The sequence below is a fragment of the Lutra lutra genome, chromosome 4 (genome assembly GCF_902655055.1).
Source record: "Lutra lutra chromosome 4, mLutLut1.2, whole genome shotgun sequence".
NCBI classification, from domain to species: domain Eukaryota; kingdom Metazoa; phylum Chordata; class Mammalia; order Carnivora; family Mustelidae; genus Lutra; species Lutra lutra.
In genome coordinates this window covers 156,255,662-156,281,304 of record NC_062281.1, presented here as the reverse complement: position 1 = coordinate 156,281,304, position 25,643 = coordinate 156,255,662, and the positions used below count along the sequence as shown (strand labels likewise).

Genomic DNA, 25,643 nt, shown 5'->3' with positions numbered 1-25,643 from the left:
TAAAAAATTAGTAAAAAAAAAAAAAACAACCCTACTTTTTTGTCTTGTGACACTGAGACACCATACCTGCTAAATACTAATACCCCCTCCCTCTTCTCCCTAACCCTTGATAACCACATTTTTAATTACTGTTTCTATTATTTAGACTATTTTAGATATTCATATGAATAAAATCCTATAGTATGTCCCTTTGTGACTAGCTTAATTTGCTTAGGATCTCAAGGATCTTCCATGTGGTATTTCTCAAGGATCATCCATGTGGTAGTTTGTGATAAGACTTCCTCCTTTTTAAAAGCTGCATAATATTCCATTGCATGTGCATTCTCCATTTTCTGTATGTAGTCATCTGTCAGTGACAGGTTGCATTCACCTTTTGGCTCTTGTGAATAATGTGTTATGGTTGTGCAAATACCTTTTTGAGATTCTGTTTTGAGTTCTCTTGGATAAATACTCAGGAGTGGAATTACTAGAGCATGTAGTAATTCTGTTTTTAATTTTCTGAGGAACCTTCATACTGTTTTCCATAATGGCTCCACCATTTTATATTCCCACCAACAGGGCACAAGGATTCCAGCTTCTTTGTACCCTCATCAGTACTTAATATTTTGTTCTTTTTGTAGTGGTCATCCTGGTTGGTATGAGGTGATATCTCATTGTGGTTTTGGCCTTAATTTTCTTTTTTTTTTTTTTTTTAAAGATTTTATTTATTTATTTGACAGAGAGAGATCACAAGCAGACGGAGAGGCAGGCAGAGAGAGAGAGAGAGGGAAGCAGGCTCCCTGCTGAGCAGAGAGCCCGATGCGGGCCTCGATCCCAGGACCCTGAGATCATGACCTGAGCCGAAGGCAGTGGCTTAACCCACTGAGCCACCCAGGCGCCCGGGGCCTTAATTTTCTTAATGATTAGTGATGCTGAGTATCCTTTCATGTGCTGATTGGACAGTACTTGTGTGTCTTCTTTGGAGAAATGTCTAGTCAAGTCCCTGGTCCATTTTTAAATTGAGTTGTTTTACGTTGTTGAGTTATAGAAGTTCTTACATATTATGGATGTTAACCCCTTATGATATATATGATTTGCAGTTATTTTCTCTTCATTATCATTTTTTTCTTTCAGTTGTTTCATTTGCACAGAAGTTTTTTAAGTTTGTTGTAATTCCGTTTGTCTATTTTTTTCATTTTGTTGCCTGTGCTTTTGGTGTCATATCCAAGAATTCCTTGCCAAATCCAGTGTTCTGAAGCTTTCTCTTTGTTTTCTTCTAGTTTAATAGTTTTAGGTCTTAGATTTAATCTAGCTTGTTAATTTTTTGCATATGGTGTAAGGTAGGAGTCCAAATTCATTCTTTAGAATGTGGATATCCAGTTATCCCAGCACCATTTGTTGAAGAGACTGACTTTTCCCCATTGTGTAGTCTTGGCTCTCCTGTCAAAAATCATTTGGCCACACGTGCAAGTTGAGCTCTCTGTTCCTTTCCTTTGGTCTATATGCTTATCTTTATGCCAGTAAGCCTCCAATTTGAAGATGGTAAAATGAATATTCAGATGTGTAAGTGACTTGCTAGCGTCAACACTAGAAAAAAAGTAGCAAAGCATGGGCTATATTTTCTCTTTTTTTGTCTTTAAAAAGATTTTATTGATATATTTGAAAGAGAGAGAGAGCACGAGAGCAGGAGAGGGTGGAGGGGCAGAGGGAGAAGCAGAAGCTTACTTCCTGCTGAGGAGGTAGTCCCACATGGAGTTTGATCCCACTGAGATCATGACTTGAGCTGAAGGCAGTCACTTAACCAACTGAACCACCTAGGTACCCTTGGGCTATATTTTCTGACATTTAGCTCTATATTATCATACAGTAATTTGCCACATGGTTACTTTTGCTTATTCTGTCCTTTTTACCTCTGAATGCCTCCCTTGTCAATGCCCGCCCCCCTCACATATCCCTTCTCCCTCTTCTTCGCCAAACTCCCTGTCCTTCTTTCTCCACTCCTTCCGCCACACCCACACCTTGCCTCTAATTCTTACTTTTAAAAACTTGATTCTGATCTCCTTGCTCCAGAAGCCTTCCCTGAGTTCATATCCATAAATATACACCCCTTGGGGTAGGTTCTTGGACTCTGCTTACACAGATTTACTCAGTCATTCTGTGTAGTAGAAGTTGTCATTTGACATATATTTCTCCCTGTCATTTGACATATATTTCTCCCTGTCATTTGAATGTATGTTTTGTATAGATAGGGACTGGGTCTTATTTGACTTATATCTCCAGTCTTCTAACAGTACTTGGTACACAATAGTTTCTCAATGAATGTTGGGTGGATATAGATGGATAGGAGGATGGAAGGATAGATCTAGTACTGTGGTAAACACTATGGTTAATATCAGAAGACCTAAAATCTTATCATAGAGATGAAACTTAAACACATGAAAAGTGTAAATAGCAGTGTGTGGGGGGTTAAGATTAAATTTTATAGTTTGCCAGTAAATACTTGACTGAAGAATAATTGGGTGATGCATTAGCATTTATAAGTCCTCTAGGAGTTCTAAGGTGAAAAAGAGTACTGCTGCTGGACTAGTTTTGTAAGGTTTCATGGAGGAGAACTAGGACTTCTGAGGGTATGTGGGATTTAAATACATGGGAGGAGGGTAGAGTAAATGTTAAGGTTAAAGGAGAGACAAAGTATTCCATGAACAGGAAGATTTTTAGAGTATTTAGAGGTCTTTGAGAAGATATTTTGGTTCATATAAAACAAGCATGAAATGGAAGATGTGGAGGGATTTTACTGTTAAACAGGGAGGTTATGTGAATTCTGTAGAATATGGTAGAATGTTGAGGTTTTTTATAAAGAGCATTTCAATATAAGCTAGTGAGGTGTGCAGGCTGCTTTGGAGGTAGCAGAGTATAGCACATGTACTACATTTGTGATGATACTTTGTTTAGAGACATAAGACTAAATGAGTTCTTGAATGAGCATGTAGTCAGGAGGAAATGAAAGGAAGGATATAGAAAGGGACTGTATCAAGGAAGAATCTGATGAGCCTTGTATCTGCTTTCATTTTCGAGGGGTGGCAGATTTAGAGATGATTGCTATTTGGTGGACTGATGCAGTGAGAATGGCACCTGTTGTCATGTCCCAGCCATTACTCAGTTCAGGCCTTACTCTTACAACCATCTCCTAACTGGTGTGGCCCCCTCCAGTTTTGCCCCATTTTTCATTCTCCACAGTACTGCCAGATTGATGTTCCTGATATGCAGATTAGACCATGTCGGTCTAAAGCTTGAACATTTTAAGGGCTGCTCCATTTTTTTTTTTTTAATATTGTATTTATTTGACAGAGAGAGAGAGAGACAGTGAGAGAGGGAACACAAGCTGGAGAGGGAGAAGCAGGCTTCCTGCTGAGCAGGGAGCCCGATGTGGGACTTGATCCCAGGACCCTAGATTATGACCTGAGCCGAAGTAAGATGCTTAACAACTGAGCCACCCAGGTGCCCCCGAGCTTTCCATTTCTTTCTTTCTTTTTTTTTTTTTTTTAAAGATTTTATTTATTTATTTGACAGAGAGAGATTACAAGTAGTCAGAGAGGCAGGTAGAGAGAGAGGAGGAGGAGGCTCCCCGCTGAGCAGAGAGCCCAATGCAGGGCTCAATCCCAGGACCCTGAGATCATGATCTAAGCTGAAGGCAGGGGCTTAACCCACTGAACCACCCAGGCGCCCCCCCCTTTCCATTTCTTAAAGTCTATTTATACTCGTTGGGCTGGGATCCTAATCTTTTGTCATTCTGTCCTTCCCAAAGGAGTCCAATATTCTAGATGCATTCAAACCAGTTTCCCAAATACACCTTTTTCATGTCTCAGTGTTTCTTGAACATTGTTAGTGTTGTTTCCTCTTTCAAGATGTCCTTATCCTTCTCTACTTAACAACCTAATTCTTTTTTTTTTTTTAAGATTTTATTTATTTATTTGACAGGCAGAGATCACAAGTAGGCAGAGAGGCAGAGAGAGAGGAGGAAGCAGGCTCCCCGTGGAGCAGAGAGCCCGATGTGGGCTCGATCCCAGAACCCTGGGATTATGACCTGAGCCGAAGGCAGAGGCTTTAACCCACTGAGCCACCCAGGCTCACCCTAACAACCTAATTCTATTCTGTGACTTAACTCCTCAAGGAGCTCTTCCCTGATTTTTTATTCACTTGCTCTGTTGGTGGCATAAGCCATGTACTTATACAGCTAAATACAAATCTCTCTTTACTAGGGTTTGAGCTCCTTTAAATCAGGGCCAGGTCATAACAAATGCTCTGCAATAATAATAATAATAGTTTAATGCTTATTAAGCACTTACCTTATGTCATTTACCTGTGTAAGTGTTGTGTTTGTATTAACTCATTTAATCTCTTCAATAACCCTATGTAGTAGATACTGTTACTGTCATCTTACAAATGAGAACAGTGGGGCTTAGAAAAGATTAAGTAACTTGTTGCAAATTATCTGTTTAAAAACTGCTGAAGCTCAGGGTTGAATTTAGGGTTCATGTTCTTTAACTCCATATGTCACAGTGGCTTACTATGACATTATCTAAATGATGTTTTTTGATGAACTAAAATTCTTAAGTTTGATGTAGTTAAATTGATCTGTCGTTTTCTTTATAATTAGAAGTTCTGTGTCTTGTTTAAGAAGCTGTTTTCTGTTCCCAAATTATGATGGTATTCTCCTGTTTTACTTTCTGGAAACTTTGTTGTTCTTTCACAGTTAAGAATAAAGGAATTAGGGGCGCCTGGGTGGCTCAGTGGGTTAAAGCCTCTGCCTTCGGCTCAGGTCATGATCCCAGGGTCCTGGGATCGAGTCCCGCATTGGGCTCTCTGCTCAGCGGGGAGCCTGCTTCCTCCTCTCTCTGCCTGCCTCTCTGCTACTTGTGATTTTTGTCTGTCAAATAAATAAATCTTTAAAAAAAAAAAAAAGAATAAAGGAATCACCTGGAATTAATTTTTGTGTGTAGTACAAGGTAGGGTCAGGTTTCATTTTTTTCTCCTACTGTCCTACCACCACATATTAAAGATTGTTACTTAACTGTTGTTTGGTGCCACATTTACACAACTCAAGGGTCTGTGTATATGAGTGGGCCCGTTTCTGGGCTCTATTCTGTTTCCTTGGTGTGTTAATCTGTCCTTGCTCTAAAACCACTTTTTATTTAATTACTATAGCCTTATAATATGACTTCATATTTGGTAGAATAAACCATCTAAGAATGGTTCTATCTTTTCCAGAAACCCTTTGCTGTTCTTTATACGATTTTGCATTTGTATTTTAGAATCCGCTTGACAAATTCTAAAAATGCCTTTTGAAATTTTAATTTGCATTGCTTTTAACCTATAGGTTAATTTGAGTATGTTGCTATATTGAATGTTCCAATCCTTGAAATGGTATTTCCATTTACTTATGTCTTCTTTATCATAGTTTTTAATATAATTTTTAAAAATTTGGAACAATCTTATACTTAAAGAAAAGTAGCAAGTACTGTACAAACCCCCAGATTGAGAATAAATTGCTAAATTAATGTTCCATCACCCCTGAATGCTTTATATTTCCTGCAGATAAGGAAATTTTCTGGTATACACACTATATAACCACTAAAATCAGGAAATTAACACTGATGCATTAATGTTTTCTAATCCTTAGACTGTATTCAAATTTCTCCAGTTGTCCCAGTAATGTCCTTTATAGCAATAGGATCTGGTTCAGCATCACATTTTACGTTTAGTTTTCACATCTCTTTAGTCTCTTTCAGTCTGGAATGGTTCCACAGTCTTTCCTTGACCTTTATAACCTTGACAATTTTTTTTTTTTTTAAGATTTTATTTTTAAGTAATCTCTACATCCAACATGGGGCTTGAACCCACAGCTCTGAGACTAGGAGTCGCATGTTCCACTTGCTGAGCCAGCCAGGTACCCCTGACCTTGACAGTTTTAAAGGTTATAGGTTAATTATTTTGTATCATGTCCCCAAGTTTGGTTTTTTTTGGATTTTTTATTTCATGATTTGATTGAGATTATCTCTCTTTGGCCCAAAGATCACAGAAATGATTCTATGTTCTTATTGCGGGGTTTGTCCCACTCTGATGATATTTACTTTGACCATCTCATTAAGGTGGTATTGCCAGGTTGTTAAATTTCATCTTTTTCCCTTCTTAATTAATATTTTGTGGGGAAGTATTTAGAAACCATGCTTATATCCCATTCCTGGTCAGACTTTTAGTTTATGTATATCAGTAGTAAATGTGGTTTCCTATTTTACTCAACAAGACTATAATTCTTTACTGTCATTATTTATTTTGATGCCCAGATTGCCCTAAATTTGGCCAGTAGAATTCCCTTTAAGCTTATTTCTTTGTTCTTTTGACATTTCCCTATAATTCTCTGATATTTCCTTACTTTATGGCACAAAAAAGTATTCCCTTACTGCCTTGCTTTCTGGCACACAAAGAAGTTGTTCCAGGCTTATTTTCTCCCTTGCTCATTTAGTTCCATAGTCAACCATTTTTTTTTAAATTTTTTAAAAGATTTTTATTTATTTATTTATTTGACAGAGATCACAAGTAGGCAGAGAGGCAGGCAGAGAGAGGAAGGGAAGCAGGTTCCCTGCCGAGCAGAGAGCCCGATGCAGGGCTCGATCCCAGGACCCCGGGATCATGACCCGAGCTGAAGGCAGAGGCTTTAACCCACTGAGCCACCCAGGCGCCCCATAGTCAACCATTTTTCTAAGAAGCCCTGGTTACCTTTTAATGGAGAGTAGTATTTAGAAGTCAACCTGTAGTGTTAGGTATATTTGATGCTGTTAGGTGTCATGGCACCCAGGCCCTCTCATAGCTAGGAAACATATATGTTATATACATATGTGCACACACATAGGCACTCATGTCCATATGTATTTGTTTACTTATATATTGAAACTATGAGTTAATATCAATACCTTATCCCCAGAAATCATTCTGGTTTTCTCACTTACACATTTGTAACACTATTTTCCAGCCCCTTAAAGTGAGAAACCTTTTATCCTTGTTATGTCTACTTATTTGGCCAATCCTTCTGTGTGTAATTAGTACCCCATCATTACCTATTTCCTTATGTGAATGTCATCCTTATTCCACTCAGCCTTAGAAACCTGTGCCAGTTGATTTTGTTCCCTGAAAGCTGGACTCCCTGTTCACCTTTCTTGGATTCACTCGGACTCCTCATGCTGGACTTCTTCACTGTGTGGATTCCTTCTCCATCCTGTTTTGGGCTTTTGATCCCTCATGCCACATTGTCCGTTGGTATGATGTAATGTAGTCCCACCTCATGCGCAGTTTTGCTTTCTGTGGTTTCAGTTACCCATAGGTGACTGAGTTTTGGAAGCAGATGATCCTTCTGACATATTGCCAGGTCAGTGGTAGCCTAGTGCTACTTCACAATGCCTGTATTAATTCACTTCATCTCATCATGTAGACATTTTATCATCTCCCATCATCACAAAAAGGGTAAAAAGGGTGAGTATAGTACATGAAGATATTTTTAGGGCACAGAGGTATGTGAGGAACAGACCACAGTCATACAGCTTTTATTATAGTATATTCTTATAATTGTTCTATTTTATTAGTAGTTATTGTTGTTGTTAGTCCCTTACTAATTTATAAATAAATGTTATCATAGATATGTATGGGTAAAAACACTGTCTATATAGGGTTTGATACTATACATAGTTTCAGGCATCCTGGTGTCTTGGAACATATCCCTTGTCAATAAGAGGGGGACTACTCTAGGCCCCCCACATCTTGCTCAGGCTCTGATGTTCTGAGCTGGATCTTTCACTCAATTTGGTATAATATTTCTAACTAAACCAGAGAGCTCATTAGATTTTTCCCTCTAATGTTCCCTTTCTGTTTCAGGATTCAATCCAAGATCCCACGTTGCATTTAGTTATGGCAGTTTCTTACTCTTTTCTTGTCTTTCATGACCTTGACTTTTTAAAAAAAAATTTTGTTTTTTTAAAGATTTTATTTATTTATTTGGCATAGAAAGAGCACACAGGCAGAGGAGGTGGGAGAGGGAGAAGTAGGCTCTCTGCTGAGCAGGGAGCTGGATGTGGGGCTTGATCCAAGGACCCTGAGATCATGACCTGAGCCGAAGACAGCCACTTAACCAACTGAGTCACCCAGGCACAGTGATGACCTTGACATTTTTGATGAGTATTATTTTGTAGCATGTCTCTCAATCTGGGCATATTTCATGTTTTCTCATGATTAGATTGAGATTATATATTTTTGGAAGAATACCACAGAAGTGATGCTGTTTCCTCCTCCGTGGGTTGTATTGGGAGGTACATGATGTCAATAAATGTATTACTGGTGATGTTAACCTTAATCACTGGACTGAGGTGGTGTCTGCCAGATTTCTCCATCCTAAAATTACTGTTTTTCTCTTTGTAATTGATAAGTATCTTGGGGAAAATACTTTGAGACTTTGCTAATATCTTGTTTCTTCTCAAACTTTTGCCCACTGATTTTAGCTATCAATATGCCATCAGTGGATCTTGCTTGTGATAATTAACTGCTGTGGTTTTTGTCTAATGATGATTTTTAAATCTCTCTCATTCCTTCTGTACTAATGAAATTCTTCTGAAGAAAGATCTGTGCCTTTTTCTCCATTTATTTACTTACTTAATTACTTATATCATTATTAGATTCTTGGATTTATTTTATTCAGTGGGTTATAGCCCAGTGTTACCATTCTGTGGCTCAGATTCTTCAGCAGGAGTTGGCCATTGCAGCTCCTTCAGGTTGACTTCTGTTTCCTTTTGACATGCCCCCATTCTTTTCAAGCGCTTCCTCAATCTACCTACCTACCTACCTACCTACCTACAATATGTAGGTAATTTGTCAGTTTCATTAGTTATTTCAGGTTAACTCTATTTTATGTCTGTCCTCTATTTGATTATTTTATGTTCTTTATCATTTCTGCTCATTTTGAATTTAATCTCCTGTTGTTTTCAGCCTTTTAGCTTCTCTATACATAGATTTAAGGCTATAAATTTCCCTTTATGTACTTAAAATAACTGCATCCAGCGAGTTTCAGTATGTCCCGCTTTCATTCAGGCAGTTCTAAACATTTTCAAATTTCTTATTTCTTTCTTTTTTCTTCTTTCTTAATTATCTTTCTTTTTTTTTTTTTTTTTAGATTCTACTTATTTTTTTGAAAGAGAGAGAGATGCACTAACAGACAGGGGTGGGTATGGAGACGGTGCAGAAGGAGAGAGAGAAAGATGCAGGCTCCCCACTGAGCAGGGAGCCCCATGCAGGCCTCATTTCCAGGACCCTGGGATCATGACTCGGCTGAAGCCAGATGCTTAATTCACTGAGCCACCCAGGCGTCCTTCAACATTTTCTAATTTCTAATAAGATATTTTTCTTTGAACAGTGGATTATCTAGTAGTATTTTTTCCCCTAAACATTTGAATATTTTCTAATTTATACTTTGTAACTGATTTCTAGTTTATATTTTCACTATGAATATGTTTTGTATGATTTCAATCCTTTGAAATTTGTTGAGATTTGTTTTAGGGTTCATTATATGGTCAGTTTTTGGAAATGTTCTGTGTGTGCTTGAAAACAGTGTCTGTTTCATATTTGTTGTGTGTAGTGTTCTATGTATGTGCATTGGATCAACTTTATATCAGATTGTTCATAATTTCTAAATTCTTACTAATTTTTGTGTACTTCATCTAATTGATTAATGAATGAGATGTATTAAAATCTGCCACTATGATTATGGTATTTTGTCTATTTTTCCTTGTATTCTATATGTTTTTGCCATATAGAACTTTTTTTAAATCCGTGTTTTTAGTTACATAGAAATTTACATTTATTTTATCTTCTTGATGACTTGAACCTCTTGTATTTGCAAAGTGAACCTCTCATCTCCTGGTAAAGTCTATTTTATGCAGTTTTAATAATAGCAACTTTTTGGAGTTAGTGTTTTCTATGATCTTTTTTTATGGTTTGTCTTTTTCTATACTCCTACTTTTAGTATTTCTGCATCCTTATGTTTAGTAAGTGTCTCTTGTAAGCATCATAAAATCTTTTAACATCTTAATTTTAATTTTTTTCACTGTTCCAAGATTCATTGTTTATGCACCACACCCAATGCTCCATGCAGTACGTGCCCTCTTTAATACCCACCACCAGATTCACCCACCCCCCGTACCCCCTCCCCTCCCAGACCCTCAGTTTGTTTCTCAGAATCCACAGTCTCTCATACTTCATCTCCCCCTCTGATTTACCCCAATTCACTTTTCCTTTCCTCTTCCTAATGTCCTCCATGTTACTCCTTATGCTCCACAAGTAAGGGAAACCACACGATAATTGACTTTCTCTACTTGACTTATTTCACTCAGCATTATCTCTTCCAGTCCTGTCCATGTTGATACAAAAGTTGGGTAGTCATCCTTTGTGATGGCTGTGTAATATTCCATTGTATATATGTACCATATTGTCTTTATCCATTCATCTGTTGAAGGGCATCTTGGCTCTTCCACAGTTTGGCAGTTGTGGCCATTGCTGCTATGAACATTGGGGTACATATGGCCCTTTTCACTACGTTGGACAGCATCATAAAATCTTGTTTAAACCCACCCCCCCTTTAAAAAAAATATTTTATTAGAGAGAAAGAGAGTACACACACATGCTAAATAGTGGGGGTGAGAGCAGAGGGAGAGGGACAAGCAGACTCTGTGCTGAGTGTGGAGCTAGTTGTGGGGCTAGATCTAGATCCTGGGACTGTGAGATCATGACCTGAGCTGAAACCAAGAGTCCGATGCTTAACCAACTGAATTGCCCAGGTGTCCCTAAACCTTTTTTTTTTTTTTTTTTAAATTTAAGATTTACTTATTTGAGGGGGAGAGGGGGCAGAAGCAGAAGGAGAGAGAGAGAAATCCCAAGCAGGTTCCATGCCCAGGGCTGCGGAACCCAGTGTGGAGCTCAATCTCTCCACCCTGAGATCATGACCTGAGCCAAAGTTAAGATTTGGGTGCTTACTGACTGAGCCACCCAGGTGTCCCTCTCTTCTTTTTTTAATTGGAACATTTACATATTTCATTTACACTTAATTTAATTGTTGATGTTTTAAGGTTAAAAATTTATCATTTTACCATATATTTTCTTTTTGTCTTGCATATTCTGTTTCTTTCATCTTTCTTTCTTGTCAAGTTTTGGATTATTTTTCATTATTGAATTTTTCAATTAGCAATAATTGCGCCTCGGATAAACCTCATTGGCTACGATACTGCCACTGCACAAAGCTTCATTATTGAATTTTTAAATTTATTATGTTGTAAGTTAAATACAACCTTTTAGCAATTACTCTTAAAAATTGTAATAAATCCTTCAGTTGCCAAAATTTAATGTCAATTGGTAGTTTTATCTTCTTCCTGAACATTGCAGAACCTTAGAATTCTTTAATTCCATTTTCTCTTTCCCAGTCTACTTGCAATTGTTTTGTATTTAATTGTGTATGTATGTATTTAAAACATCACAAGAGTGTATTTTATGTAGTTAGTATTCATTTAGTTTTCCCCACATACTAAACCATTTTTTTAAATTTAAGTTTTTATTTAAATTCCAGTTAGTTAACATTACAGTATAATATTGGTTTCAGGTGTACAATTTAGTGATTCAGAACTTCAATACAATACCCAGTGCTCATCACAAGTACACTCCTTAATCCCTATCACCTATTTCCCCTGTCCCCCACCCACCTCCCTTCTGGCAACCATCAGTTTGTTCTCTCTAGTTAAGAGTCTGTTTCTTGGTTTCCCTCTCTCTTTTCTCCCCTATGCTTTGTTTGTTTCTTAAATTCCATATATGAGTGAAATCATACGGTATTTGTATTTAATTTCGCTTAGCACAATACACTCTGACTTATTTCGCTTAGCACAATACACTCTAACTCCATCCATGTCCTTGCAAATGGCAAGATTTCATTCTTCTTTATGGCTGAGTGATACTCCATTGGTGTGTATGTGTGTGTATATATATTCTTTATCTGTTCATTAGTTGATGGACACTTGGGCTTTTCCCATAGTTTGACTGTTGTTGATAATGCTGCTATAAACATTGAGGTGCATGTATCCCTTTGAATCAGTATTTTTTTGTCCTTTGGGTAAATACCTAGTAGAATACCTAGTAGTGCAGTTGCTGGGTCTTAGGGTAGTTCTGTTTTTAACTTTTTGAGGAACCTCCATAATGTTTTCCGGAATAGCTATACCAGTTTAGATTTCCACCAATAGTGTAGGAGGCTTCTCTTTTCTCCACATCCTTGCCAACGTCTTTTGTTTCTTGTGTCGTTAATTTTAGCTGTTCTGACAGGTGTTAGGAGATACCTCATTGTGATTGGTATTTCCCTGGTCATGAGTGATGTTGCATCTTTTCCTGTGTTTGTTGGCCATCTGTATGTCGTCTTTGGAAAAATGTCTGTTCATGTCTTCTCACTTTTTAATTAGAGTATTTGTTTTTTCAGTGTTTAGTTGTATAAATTCTTTATATATTAATATACTTTGGATAGTAACTCTTTATCAGATAACATCATTTGCAAGTATCTTCTCCCATTTCATAGGTTGCCTTTTAGTTATGTTCATTGTTTCCTTCACTGTGCAGAAGCTTTTATTTTGATGAAGTCCCAATAGTTTATTTTTCCTTTTGTTTCTCTTGCTTCAGGAGACATATTTAGTCAGAAAGAGATTATTGCCAGTGTTCTCCTTAGGATTTTGATGGTTTCCTATCTCACATTTAGGTCTTTAATCCATTTTGATTTTATTTTTGTATATGGTGTAAGAAAGTGATCCAGTTTCATTCTTCTGCGTGCTCCTGTCCAGTTTTCCCAACACCATTTATTGAAGAGACTCTCCTTTTCCCACTGAATATTCTTTACCGCTTGGTCGAAGATTAATTGACTGTATAGTTGTGGGTTCATGTCTAGGTTTTCTGTTCTATTCCCATTGATCTATGTGTCTGTTTTTGTGGCAGTACCATACTGTTTTGATCACGACAGCTTTGTAACGTAACTAGAAGTCTGGAATTGTGATGTCAACTTTGCTTTGCTTTTTTCAAGGTGTGTTTGGCTATTTGGGGTCTTTTATGGTTACATACAAATTTTAGGATTGTTTGTTCTAACTCTGTGAAAAATGTTTGTGGTATTTTTCTTCTTTTTAAATTTAATTTTATTTCTTTTCAGTATTCCAAAATTCATTGTTTATTGTTTATGCTGATAGGGATTGCATTAAATGTATAAATATGTAAATTCTTTATTTTAATAATATTTGTCCTTCCAATCCATTAGCATGGAATGTCTTTCCGTTTATTTGTGTCCTTTTCAATTACTTTCATCCATGTTTTATAGTTTTCAGAATACTGGTCTTTCACCTCTTTGGTTAGGTTGATTCCTAGGTTTCTTATGGTTTTGTGTGCTTATTATTTTTGATGCTCTGTTCTTTCCTGCTTCTACCATCTTGCATCAGACATTATCCATGTATGTGTGAAGAATACTTAGTTGAATTTTTTTTAATGAGTGTCCTCTCCTGGAATTTACAATTCCTCCAGGAGAAAACCATCCTTAAAAGGAGGCTTATCATCTGGATGTTTGTCTTCTCCTAGATTTTGTCCTGTTAATTCTTTACTACTTGTTGTTTTCTGTTGTCTTCAGTGAGTTATTTTTAATAATTATTCCAGCTTTTCTAGTTGTTCACAGTGAGAAAGTAGCTTGCTATTATTGAGCATAATTATTCCCTTTGTTGTAAATTGCTGCAAGTAGATTGCATGTTTAGAAAGGATAGGAAGTTGAACCTGTTAAGAAAATGGTGCAACTAAAAAACCTTTCCTGTTAGTATTGAGGTTTAAAATATTTATTTTCAAACATGAAGCTATATTGTAGAAATTAACATTTCAATTTTTATAATCTTTTATTCCAGCTCGTGATGCTGATGAGCGAGAGAAGTGGATCCATGCCTTAGAAGAAACAATTCTTCGACATACTCTTCAGCTACAAGTAAGAGTCTTTACATGGCTTCTGGATAGTGCATTAGGTTTTTTTTGTTTGTTTTCTGTTTTTTAAAATAACTGTGATATGTAATAAAACTTATTTCTGAATCGCTTATTCTTGCCTTCATAGTGTTATATAGTAAAGTTATAAAGCATTTTCTTGTGCTTTCTATAGGGTAAAATACTGATTTTTATCTTTAAGACAGTTCAAGGCAATATTGGATATGAAATGCTATGTTAAAATGTGCCAGATCATTTTTAAATTTAGTATCTGTAGTTGGTTATTGATAAAACCAAATTTTGCATAGATAAATGCTAAGAGGTTGACCTTCTTTTCTTGTTATAGGATTTGGCAGTTACCATGTGTTAGGCAGGACTCTGTGGGATGAAAGTAATGGGGGGGTAAAAACCCAAACTGGTTTAAGTAAAAAGTAAATCTGGCTGAGTTGTGGTTTGAAGTAGGCACTTCACCAATGTCATGAGGACCCAGATTCACCATTTCTGTTTTCATGCTTCTTTCCTTCTGGGGTGGTTTTATTTTTAGATGGGTTCTCTTTGTGGTATAGTAAGATGGTTACAGCAGTTTCAGCCTCCCATTTTTGAGATCTGTAACCTGCTGTTAGGAGAATGCTTTAGGAGCTCCAGTCCACAGGAGGCTGTATTTCTTTCTGGACCACGGTAGGACTAATAGGATTAGTGCTGATTACCTAAGCTTCAGTCATTTTCCTAATCCTGACCAATCACAATTTCACAGTATATGTTCACTCCTGTAGCTGTGATATTATGTGCTTTAACACTTTGCTGTTAGGATAGAAGATGGTCCCCACCAAGCAAAGTCAGAATAGGGAAAAAGAAGATGCTGGGTGACAAAAACAACAAATGTCTACTCTGTCATACTGAGGATAGCTTTCCATGTTTATTATTCAATGAAAGAGCTTATATTGTGGCATTGGAGGATGTTGTTTTAATTATTTTGAGTGATAGGATTTAGTTATACAAAAGTGACATTTTATAACTCTTTTTCTCTACTTATTTTTGTCCTGTACCAGGAATTGACTTGATTAGACAAGGTGGTAAGGTGGTGTAGGGCATCCCAGGTCCTGCAAGACTGTGAACTCCCATCTCTTGAGAGTATTCAAATAGAAGCTTAAAAAACATTATTCAAGGATGTGGTTATTAAGAGACTATAAGAAATTAATATGGAGTCAAACTAGAAGATCTGTAAGTTATTCTTTGAGCTATGCTTTTTAAAATTAAGTTCATAATTTCTAAATTTAGTCCATTTAATAAATGAATGTGGCATCATTTCAGCAAATTTGTGATTCGGTATGATGATAAGTATTTTAAGAATCATATTAGCCTGGGGGTCCCTGTTGGCTCAGTCATTTAAGTGTCTGCTTTTGGCTCAGGTCATGATCCCAGGGTCCTGGGATTAGCCTGCCTCTTCCTCTGACTGCCGCTTCCCTTGCTTGTGCTGTGTGTGTGTGTCAAATAAATAAATAAAATCTAACAACAACAACAAAAAGAATTAGCCTGAATGTGGTAGTTTAGATTTCCTCCATGGTTGGTGAGACTGACATTCAAGTCTCTGTGATCTATTCTCAACTTGCCTTTCTAGTCATTTCTACCGTTATATCTCTCCATCAGCTTTTTACTAGAGTGCTGCTGTTTACTTATCTTTTCTGGTCTCCACATTCTTGCACATGATGTTCTCTCTTTCTCTCTGAAATGCCATCTGCTTCCATTCTACCTTTGTATACCACCCCTTTTCTTCAAAGCCTGGTTCAGAACTGACCTCTTCTGTGGAGCCTCCCCTGACTGACCCCTCTCTCCCCATAGTCCGAACTCAACGTGATCTCTTTCTCTGGATGCCAGACTTCTTGCACAATTCACAATTCACTAAGTCATACTCTTTTTTTAAAGATTTTATTTATTTGACAGACAGAGATCACAAGTAGGCAGAGAGGCAGGCAGAGAGATGGGGAGAAGCAGGCTCCCCACCAAGCAGGGAGCCTGATGTAGGGCTCGATCCCAGGACCCTGAGACCATAACCCGAGCTGAAGGCAGAAGCTTTAACCCGCTGAGCCACATAGGCGCCTCCTTATCATACTCCTTTTGTTTAACTTTGAAAGGATGTGTAACTCCAACCTCCCCAATTAGGATTTGGACTCCTTAAGGTTGGGTACCTAATTTGATCCAGTTTTGGAATTTCTGAGCTTTTGCTCAGAAGAAATAAGAAGAAAAAAAAATTTTAAAAAGTCTTAGACTCTGATAGCTTTGATATTTAACATACCCTTGTACAAGAGAAACTTTATATGTATTTTTCCTAAAGTTAATGTATACAGGAGATAGGACATTTAGAAACATGTAATCAAATGTTAATTTGATTGGCAAAAAAGTAGAGTCTCCTCCCACAGATAGGGAGGTGTGATGAAGAACTTGACTCTGGAGCCCAGATGTCTTGGTGTACATTCCAGTGCTATCACTTACATTTAACTCTTTACATTGAACTTAGTCTGTGTTTCCATATCCTTATCTATAAAATGAGGATAATAAAAGTACCTGCCTTTATAGAGTTGTTTTGATGATTAAATGAGTTAAATGCAAATTTGTTGAAGTCCGTGCCTACCTATAGTGAGAACTTGGCAAATGTAGCTGTTGTTCTTAATGAAACTACTCTATTTCCACTCTCAGTACTTCACATTCTGAAGAGTCAATAGCTGTCAGATGAAGAAATAATTAAAAGAATTAACAAAGAAACAGATGATGTATAGGTTGCTTTTCTATTGCTGTTTATTGAGTACTTTGAGATGTATAGTGTTCCATTCAGGCACTGCAGTAAGTGCTCATGGAGCTTTCTTCCAAATGGGCATGAAGGGCATTTACATGTCTTCCTTTTCCACTGAATTTCATGTCTACTTCAGCCATTAAACCGTACTGTGGCCTTGTCATTACTGAGGGCTGCACTACCTCCAAAATACTGAATTTAAAAGTATTTTCTCTTTGGTCACAGTTTTATCATCTTCATCCTCTTACCACTTCTGAACTTTCCTTCTCTCATTTTGGTCTGAGTGCCTCTTCTCCATTTTTCCTGGCCATTTAGTACCTTTCTACTTTGCCTGTGTCATCCTCCAGTATATATCTTTTATTTGCTTCTTCAAACCAATTTTGCTATCACCTTTAGAATTTTTTGTCACTGGATTTTGTACTGTGTGCCATTTCTGGTCTCCATTCCCCAGGGCCCCCATTGTCTGGTTTCTCTGCTTCTAGTACTGTTAGAGGTCATAATATTGAGTGGCTGTATGTATCACAATTTAAATTTTGTCTAACTTTAATTGGATTTCTGTAACTATTTAACAGTCTTCTTATTGACTCCTTGGTTTTTATTAAATCCCCACAGTGGAATATTTTTTTAATTAGTTTTCAGTATCTAATACGGCCTGCTCCCTTCTTTATAGAAAAAGGTCTCAGGGCGCCTCGTGGCTCAGTGGGTTAAGCCTCTGCCTTCGGCTCAGGTCATGGTCCCAGGGTCCTGGGATTGAGCCCTACACTGGGCTCCCTGCTCAGAAGGGAGCATCTCTGCCTGCTGCTCTGCCTACATGTGATCTCTCTCTGTCAAATAAATAAACAAAATCTTTGGGGGAAAAAAAAAGTCTCACTTCAGTAGTTCTTAGTGATTTCACCTATACTTATTTTTTATGCTTTGCATATTTCAAAGAAAAACATTCTTACTCTTTCCCAGAGTTAATACAACACCCATACTTGTAACTGCATGATGTTTCCTTTGAGACTATGACCTTAGTCCCTCTCCCTCCAGTAGCCCTCACCATTTTCATGGATTTGGCCAAAATTTCTGTGGAGGTGACTCTTTTTTCCCTCCACACCTCCCCTTCTTTACATATACATCTTTTCATATTTAGCTTTAGTTCACACTCTTCCCTTATGGATTTTGCCAGTTAGATGGCTCCCAGCAACTCAACCTCAGCATGGCTAAAACTGAACCTATCATGTCTTACCTCCTCAAATCCATCTCTTTCTCTCATTCTTCTGTTTCTGTTAATGACAGTGTTACTCTCTGAGCTATGAAGTTTGAAAGTTGAGAATCCTTTTGGGTGGTAATTTCTAAACTGTCAAACTGTGTGTGTGTGTGTGTGTTTAGTAGGATCACTTATACTCCTCTGATGTTCACTTTGTCGTATAAGTTGCATCTTGCTAACTCTCTGGTGCCCTTGTAATATTTCCTGAATTTATTCTCTTCATCTTATAAAAGAGTACCTTTAATAAATGACCTTAGGGCATTTTTAACAGTGAAAAACCTTTAATGATTTACATTTGCCTGTAGGATGAAGTAAAACTTCTTATTAGGGGATTTCAGGCTCTCTTTGATTTGATACCAACCTACCTTTTCCACCTCCTGTTCTACATGTTTCTTGTTCCATGCTTCTACTCATGCTACTCTCTCTTAAGTCCTTACCATCCCGAGTCCTCAAATTTGCCTCTGTGTGATTAATTCCAGTCATTCAAGACCCAGTGCACATATTACCTCTTCATTTCATCTCTTTCTTATCACTGTAATAAAAAGTAGTCTCTTACCTCTCTAACCTCTGCTGTAATTTCCCCTTCTGTGTAGCCCATATGGCAGTCTGGTATATAATAATAACAGTAGCAACTAATACTTGAGCACTTCTTATGTGCCACAAACTGCATGGACTTTACATGCTTTATCTCTTACAGTAATACATTATTATATAACTTATTGCCCACTTGAGATTATAAGTTTCATGATGCAAGAGAGAAAACTTTTTTTTTTTATAGTATTTTTTCCATTGCACCTATGCCAAACTCCACAGGCCCTGTCTAACCTTCTGAATATGGTTTAAGAACCAGTATATTATAATAGAAAATCTTTAGAGCCAGGCTGCCCAGTCCTTGGGTCCTGACTGTGCCATCTTATTAGATGTATATTAATGTGGAATAAGTACTTAATTTCTTTTAAACCTCTTTTAAACCTTAGCTGATCTTTAAAGGTAGGTACAAAACCTCAGTCAAGTAGTTGTGTTAAGATGTTATAATATTTCTAGCACATTACACATTGTATGGTGAAGGTAGTCATAAATATTTGTTCCATTCTTCCATTTTGATTAACAGTAAATCCATGTAGAGCATGTCTTGTACCTTTTCCCTTTCCTACCATCTTTCTTTTCTTTTCCTGTTCTCACTCTTCTGTGGATATCTTAAGATTTATTTTTTTGAGAGAGAGCATGCACACACACATTGGAAGGGGGCAGAGGGAGAGAATATTTAAAGCAGACTTCATGCTAAGCGTAGAACCTGATGTAGGGTTTGATCCCAGGACCTGTGAGATCATGACCTGAGCTGAAACTGGGAGTCAGATGCTTAATCGACTGAGCTCCCCAGGCACCCTTCTATGGGTATCTTAAAAATGGAATTAGGATAGTCTGAGAATGGGAGAAGACAACTAAAAATCTTCTCTCCTTTCAGCTCCTATGGAACTTGATTTTCCAGTAGTCAGTCTAAACTTGTATGTTAGCTTGTGTTATCTTTTCATGTATTTACACCCAACTAAATAGGACACTACTTGAAGAGGTGCTTTTGAGCTTCTTAATCTTCCCTTCCTCTTAGCCTGTAAGAAGTCTTCAGTGGATATTTGATGATACTGATTAATGGAGGCAAACCTTTCAGAGTCTTTATTTGCCCTACTGAGCTTTAGTATGAACTAAATGCTGAGAGATTGCCAAGCAAAGGAATTTATCACTGGAAGAAGATAGGATGCTACATTTTGTAGGTTTTGCAGTATCGTCCTATATTATACAAAGTATAGTGAAACATAGCAGCTTGCCTGGGTATCATACAGATGTATAAAGAGTTGTATAACCTTCAGTAAACTTGGGCCTATTTTAGAAGAAAACTCTTGCAAGCCCAGAATTCCAGTGTTTAAAGTATTATATATACAATGTTATTCAATGTGGGCAAACAAAGCTAGGTATAAACTTCTTAGATTTAAAATCATACAGAATTAAATTTACATCCAAAAGAAAATTGCAAGTGAAATGCAAATGAAACACAAAGCAATAAAATCTAAATTAACATTTATTTACTGTGATAAATAATACTGCCTTATAAAAACGGTCACCACTTACAATGTGAAAATGGTCCAGACTCTTAGGGTATAGATTCTTTTTAAGTTTGACATGAGTACACTACTGTGGATTATGACTGTCATCTTGCCATTTTTCTTTGTTCTGACTACTGGGAAACTTTCAATTGTATATCACATCCTATGAGGTTATTTGACCTTCAGTATTTACCTATGTCATTTTCATGGTTAAGGCTCTTCTATAACAAGGTAGTTGTACTTGGTGCCAACTTGATCATAAACAAAAATGGACAATGAAATAATTTGGTACCACTTGGATTTAAGGTTGTTACTGAGATGATTCAGTGTGTGGTTACACAGATGTCTATAGGTTATCAAAATGAAAACATAGATGATTGTGCTAGATATATTTTTTTAGATCCCAGTTTAAAAACCTTCATGTGGATGTATACTAATTGAGTAGTGTAGACCTTTACACTTTTTGGTTTTATGCTGTAACTTAGTTGATACTCAGAAGAATTTTATACCAAATGGCTTCTCTAGTAGTTGTTTGGGCCAAGAAATTGGGCTATAATTGTTCTCATCTATATAAGTTTATGTAGGCCACTGTAGACTGCAACTTAGGTGGTTATCAAATTGGAATTTCATTGCTACTGTCTTATAATTTTATGATTTTTGCCCTTTACTATAAATTCACTGTCCATTGGCTTTGGTCTTAAGCCCCTAGAGAGAAGAGACATGATACCTTGTGTAAGAATATGGCTGAGGGAAATAGAGAGGGCTGGTAGAAACCTCACCAGAAATGCCCCTGAATCTGTGAGTAAAACATCATCATTCATAAAGGAAATGTGATAGAATTCAGGTGGCAAATCATTATTGAAGCTAAAAAAATAATAGAGCCATTTTGAAGTCCTTTTTTTCCTTCAAAATTAGATCCTTCAGTTAATAATGTATCTGCCAAATTTCTATTACTAGACAAACACAAATTTAGTATTTAAGGTATGATTTGTTAAGCTACTTCACTGCAGATTAGTGTTTTGAACATACATTTCAATTTTTCAATATATAAAGATCTGTTTAATACCATTGTATTGTTTCTCCTGCCACCTCAAGATTTTATTTTTGTGCCATGTAGAAAAATAAATGTATTTTGTTTTCCTCCCTTGAAATGCTTTGTTATCCCAAGAAAGTGATTGCAGTATAGATATGTCACTTTTTCCACAGGTAAAATGGTATAGAGAAGTAGCCATTTACTTGGGTTTCCTTTAACAAAGGAAAATTCCATAAGGGTTGTTACCATTGTCTTTGGTATTACTGAGGGCAGGTGAATTTCTGGCTCCTAAGTTGGAATTTAGGATTCTAGGATTCATTTTTTATTCAGTTCTTTTGTTCTAGTGGTGGCCCATCTACCTTGAGCTCTTGGGAAACAAATAAGAACAAAAAGCCCAGTTTTATAGCTGCTAAAGGTTTTCCTTTAACTGCCAGAAATTTATCTTAATTGTTTTTATGGACATCTTTTAGAACTTACATGTCCTGCCTTCTCTGTATAAAAATAAAGTTTAAAATAAAAAAAAGCTCATGTTCAATTCAGAACATATGGAGTAAACAAAGAAGTTATGTATTTGGTGAATACTTACTTGTATTTAATGTGTCCCATGCAGTATACAAGTTGTAGAGGATATTATTATGAATAAATGACGTGTTGTCCTTGTCTTTACAGAGCTCAGTCCTAGTATAAAGTAGAAAATAAAGATCATGAGGATCGAAAGAGGAAAGATTGAAAGAAAATGAGGATTGGAGTTTTAAAAAACTGATAATGACATAAGTCATGCTTCTAAAAAATTTTAAACTATGCAGAAGTATATAAAATAAAAACAATAGTGTTTCCCACGCCCTTTCTTTAGAGATAAACACAGTTCGCATTTGTTAACTTCCTCTTGTAAAGTTAGAGGGCATAAAAGTGGGAGCATTTAAAATGAAGAGTAATTATGTAATACAAAGCCATCTCACCCATCTTATGGCAAGGAGCTATGTACTTCCACCAAAATTGGCAACTTGTGCTGTTTTTAACTCATGTTTTTTTTTTTTTTTAAGAATTTATTTATTTATTTGACAGAGAGAGATCACAAGTAGGCAAAGAGGCAGGCAGAGAGAGAGAGGAGGAAGCAGGCTCCCTGCCAAGCAGAGAGCCCAATGCGGGACTCGATCCCAGGACCCTGAGATCATGACCTGAGCCGAAGGCAGAGGCTTAACCCACTGAGCCACCCAGGCGCCCTTAACTCATGTGTTTTTAATGAAACCTACAGATTGTTTCAGAAGAAAGTTAAGTGACTGGTGCTAGATTTTATGTGTAAAAATTGGGGCAATAGTACCTAGTATAAGTTTAAAAATTAAATGGTACTAAAAGGCTCATGCATCAAAACAATAGCATTCTGTCTCTCTGCTTTCTCTGTTCTGCTTGCTAGACCAGCTGTTTTCAGCCTTTTTGTTTATACTGCTGATTTCATACTATAGTACCTGACATTTCATTCACTCAAGAGACCTAATTAAGCACCTAATGCATATCAATCCCAGTGTGGAGGAGATACTACAGATATATTGGTGAACAAGGCAGTACACTATCATAGCCATTATGAGGTTTATAGAGGGTGTTTGTTCCTAACCTTGAATAAAATAATTCTTCAGTTTGATAATGCATTGAGAATTGCAAATAAAACAAACTTTTGGAACATGGTCACCTTCATCATGAGATGATAAGGACTGCTTCTAGCATAGGTCAAGTGGTGTTTTTATTCCATATGGCCTAAGTTTCTATGTGAAAATTTATTGGCTAACTTTAGCTTTGAGACTTCCAGGTACTGGTCAGACAAAATAGTAGAGCTACATATCCTCCTTCCAAGAGTTGTCTTTTAATGTTATCCATTCCAGTCATTCGGCCAGAGTTACAAAGCAAATTCATAGGGAAACTATGGATTTTTCCTCTTAATTGCTGCTTTTTTTGTGCTACCAAAAGTATTTGTTGTTTCTGTGAGGTGACACCAGAGCAAAATGTGATTTATAGGTAAGCATTATTGGGCTCTCTAGCAGAAATAATATTTTTGAAAGTAATGCACGAATTCCATTTGGTTAAAAATTTTTTTTCATCTTAATAGCTGTAGGTAAAGGTGGCCTATTTTTTGCTTGACTTCTTGCCAGTTGAAAGACCACCTCACCCTGAATCTTATTTTTATTTTTCTCAGGTTGTTTTTGTACTTCTTAATCATCCTACTGTATTCTTCTTAATCTTGAACAAAAACAGAAAAAAGTACTAATATAATTTAATCATGTAATAGCCTTAGTTATGTATAAGTATTGAAGATTTTCTTTTTTGATTTTTTAATTTTATTATTTATTTATTTATTTAATTTTTTTTTATTCATTTATTTGACAGAGAGAGATCACAAGCAGGCAGAGAGACAGGCAGAGAGAGAGGAGGAAGCAGGCTCCCTGCTGAGCAGAGAGCCCGATGCGGGGCTCGATCCCAGGACCCTGAGATCATGACCTGAGCCGAAGGCAGCGGCTTCACCTACTGAGCCACCCAGGCGCCCCTGATTTTATTTTTGATACATACATTGGAAATCAGTTGTCATATATGGGTTTAAGACATTGGTCCCTTAACTTTCTTCTGAAGTAACTTACTGCTCAAGTTGCCAAATTTGCTTAAAAGTCCTATAATTGCTTGGGATAAATTGGGTAAAGTTGCCTCGTAGTGTGTAGTTACTTTTCATATTAAATGATATATCTTGGGGCGCCTGGGTGGCTCATTGGGTTAAAGCCTCTGCCTTTGGCTCCGGTCATGATCCCAGGGACCTGGGATCAAGCCCCGCGTCAGGCTCTCTGCTCAGTGGGGAGCCTGCTTCCTCCTCCGATCTCTCTCTCTCTCTGCCTGCCTCTCCACCTACTTGTGATCTCTCTCTCCGTGTCAAATAAATAAGTAAAATCTTTAAAAAATAAAAAATAAAAAATAAATAAATGCTACATCTTTATGCATACTAACATTATACAAGGATTAGGAAAATGAGAACTACATGTCTGTAACAAATAGTTAATCGCTGCATGAAACTGTGAAAAGGTAAACTTTGGACTTTAGCTGTGACCTCTTTTAAATGGGTAACTAGAACCTAGTTGAGGAAGACTCAGTTGTATTAAGAGACCATCATAAATAATAATATTCTATTGTCATCACCCCTAATCTTTTTTTTTTATTAACACATAAAGTATTATTTGCTTCAGGGGTACAGGTCTGTGAATCATCAGTCTTACACAAGTCACAGCACTCACCATAGCACATACCCTCCCCAATGTCCATAACCCAGCCACCCTATCCCTCCCCTCCAACCCCCGGCAACCCTCAGTTTGTTACCTGAGATTGAGAGTCTCTTATGGTTTGTCTCCCTCCCTGGTCCATCTTGTTTCATTTTTTCCCTCCCTGTCCCCCACGACCCCCTGCCCTGCCTCTCAGATTCCTCATATCAGAGAGATCATATGATAATTGTCTTTTTCTGATTCACTTATTTTGCTTAGCATAATACCCTCTAGTTTCATCCACGTCATTGCAAATGGCAAGATTTGGGGGTTTTTTGATGGCTGCAGAGTATTCCATGGAGTGTGTATGTATGTATGTATATGTATATGTTATATATATGTGTGTGTGTATACACACACACACCCACATCTTCTTTGTCCATTCATCTGTTGATGGACATCTAGGTTCTTTCCATAGTTTGGCTATTGGCCATCACCCCTAATCTTAACACTTAAGCCTATTAATAAAAACTAATGATAATTGGGTCTGCTAAAATTTTACTACAACTTTACTATTTACACTATTCTATAAAAAATGACAGTGCATTAGATTTTGAAACTGCTGACTCATGATGATGATGATGATGATGATGATGATGATGATAGGTGATTAGGAGGACACTTTAAAAAAAAAAATGATTCTTGGGACGCCTGGGTGGCTCAGTTGGTTAAGCAGCTGCCTTCGGCTCAGGTCATGATCCCAGCGTCCTGGGATCGAGTCCCACATCGGGCTCCTTGCTCAGCAGGGAGCCTGCTTCTCCCTCTGCCTCTGCCTGCCATTCTGTCTGCCTGTGCTCGCTCTCTCTCCCTCTCTCTCTCTCTCTCTGACAGATAAAGAAATAAAATCTAAAAAAAAAAAAAAAAGATTCTTTGGTAAGCACTGTTAAATACGAAGTCACTGATCACCCCTCATGGGTCTCTCTGTCTAGTTGGGGAGATAAGCACATGAAGGACCTGGTAAGCAAGAATGATAAAAATAAGTATTACATATTTTATGGACTCAAACAGTATATTATATAGACAGAATTAGAGATGTAGGCCTTTTTCCCCCTGGCCTGGAGAACTGCTAGATCAGCCAATATTGAATTACATCCTTTGGGCAGCTCAGGCCCAAAATTAACTGCTAGAAATGCAG

At 37.1% G+C, this 25,643-nt stretch overlaps 1 protein-coding gene and 1 pseudogene across 5 annotated transcripts in view; one reads left to right on the top strand and one right to left on the bottom strand.

Moving 5' to 3' along the window:
• Window positions 1-25,643, top strand: part of OSBPL9 (oxysterol binding protein like 9) — a 177,945-nt gene that overhangs the window by 83,241 nt on the left and 69,061 nt on the right. For all 5 annotated transcript variants that reach the window (XM_047727123.1, XM_047727125.1, XM_047727126.1 and 2 more), the window contains exon 4: window positions 13,977-14,053. In XM_047727123.1, the coding sequence (XP_047583079.1) occupies window positions 13,977-14,053 (77 nt within the window). The remainder of the gene's footprint in view (window positions 1-13,976; window positions 14,054-25,643) is intronic.
• On the bottom strand, window positions 11,233-11,314 carry LOC125099412 (uncharacterized; annotated as a pseudogene).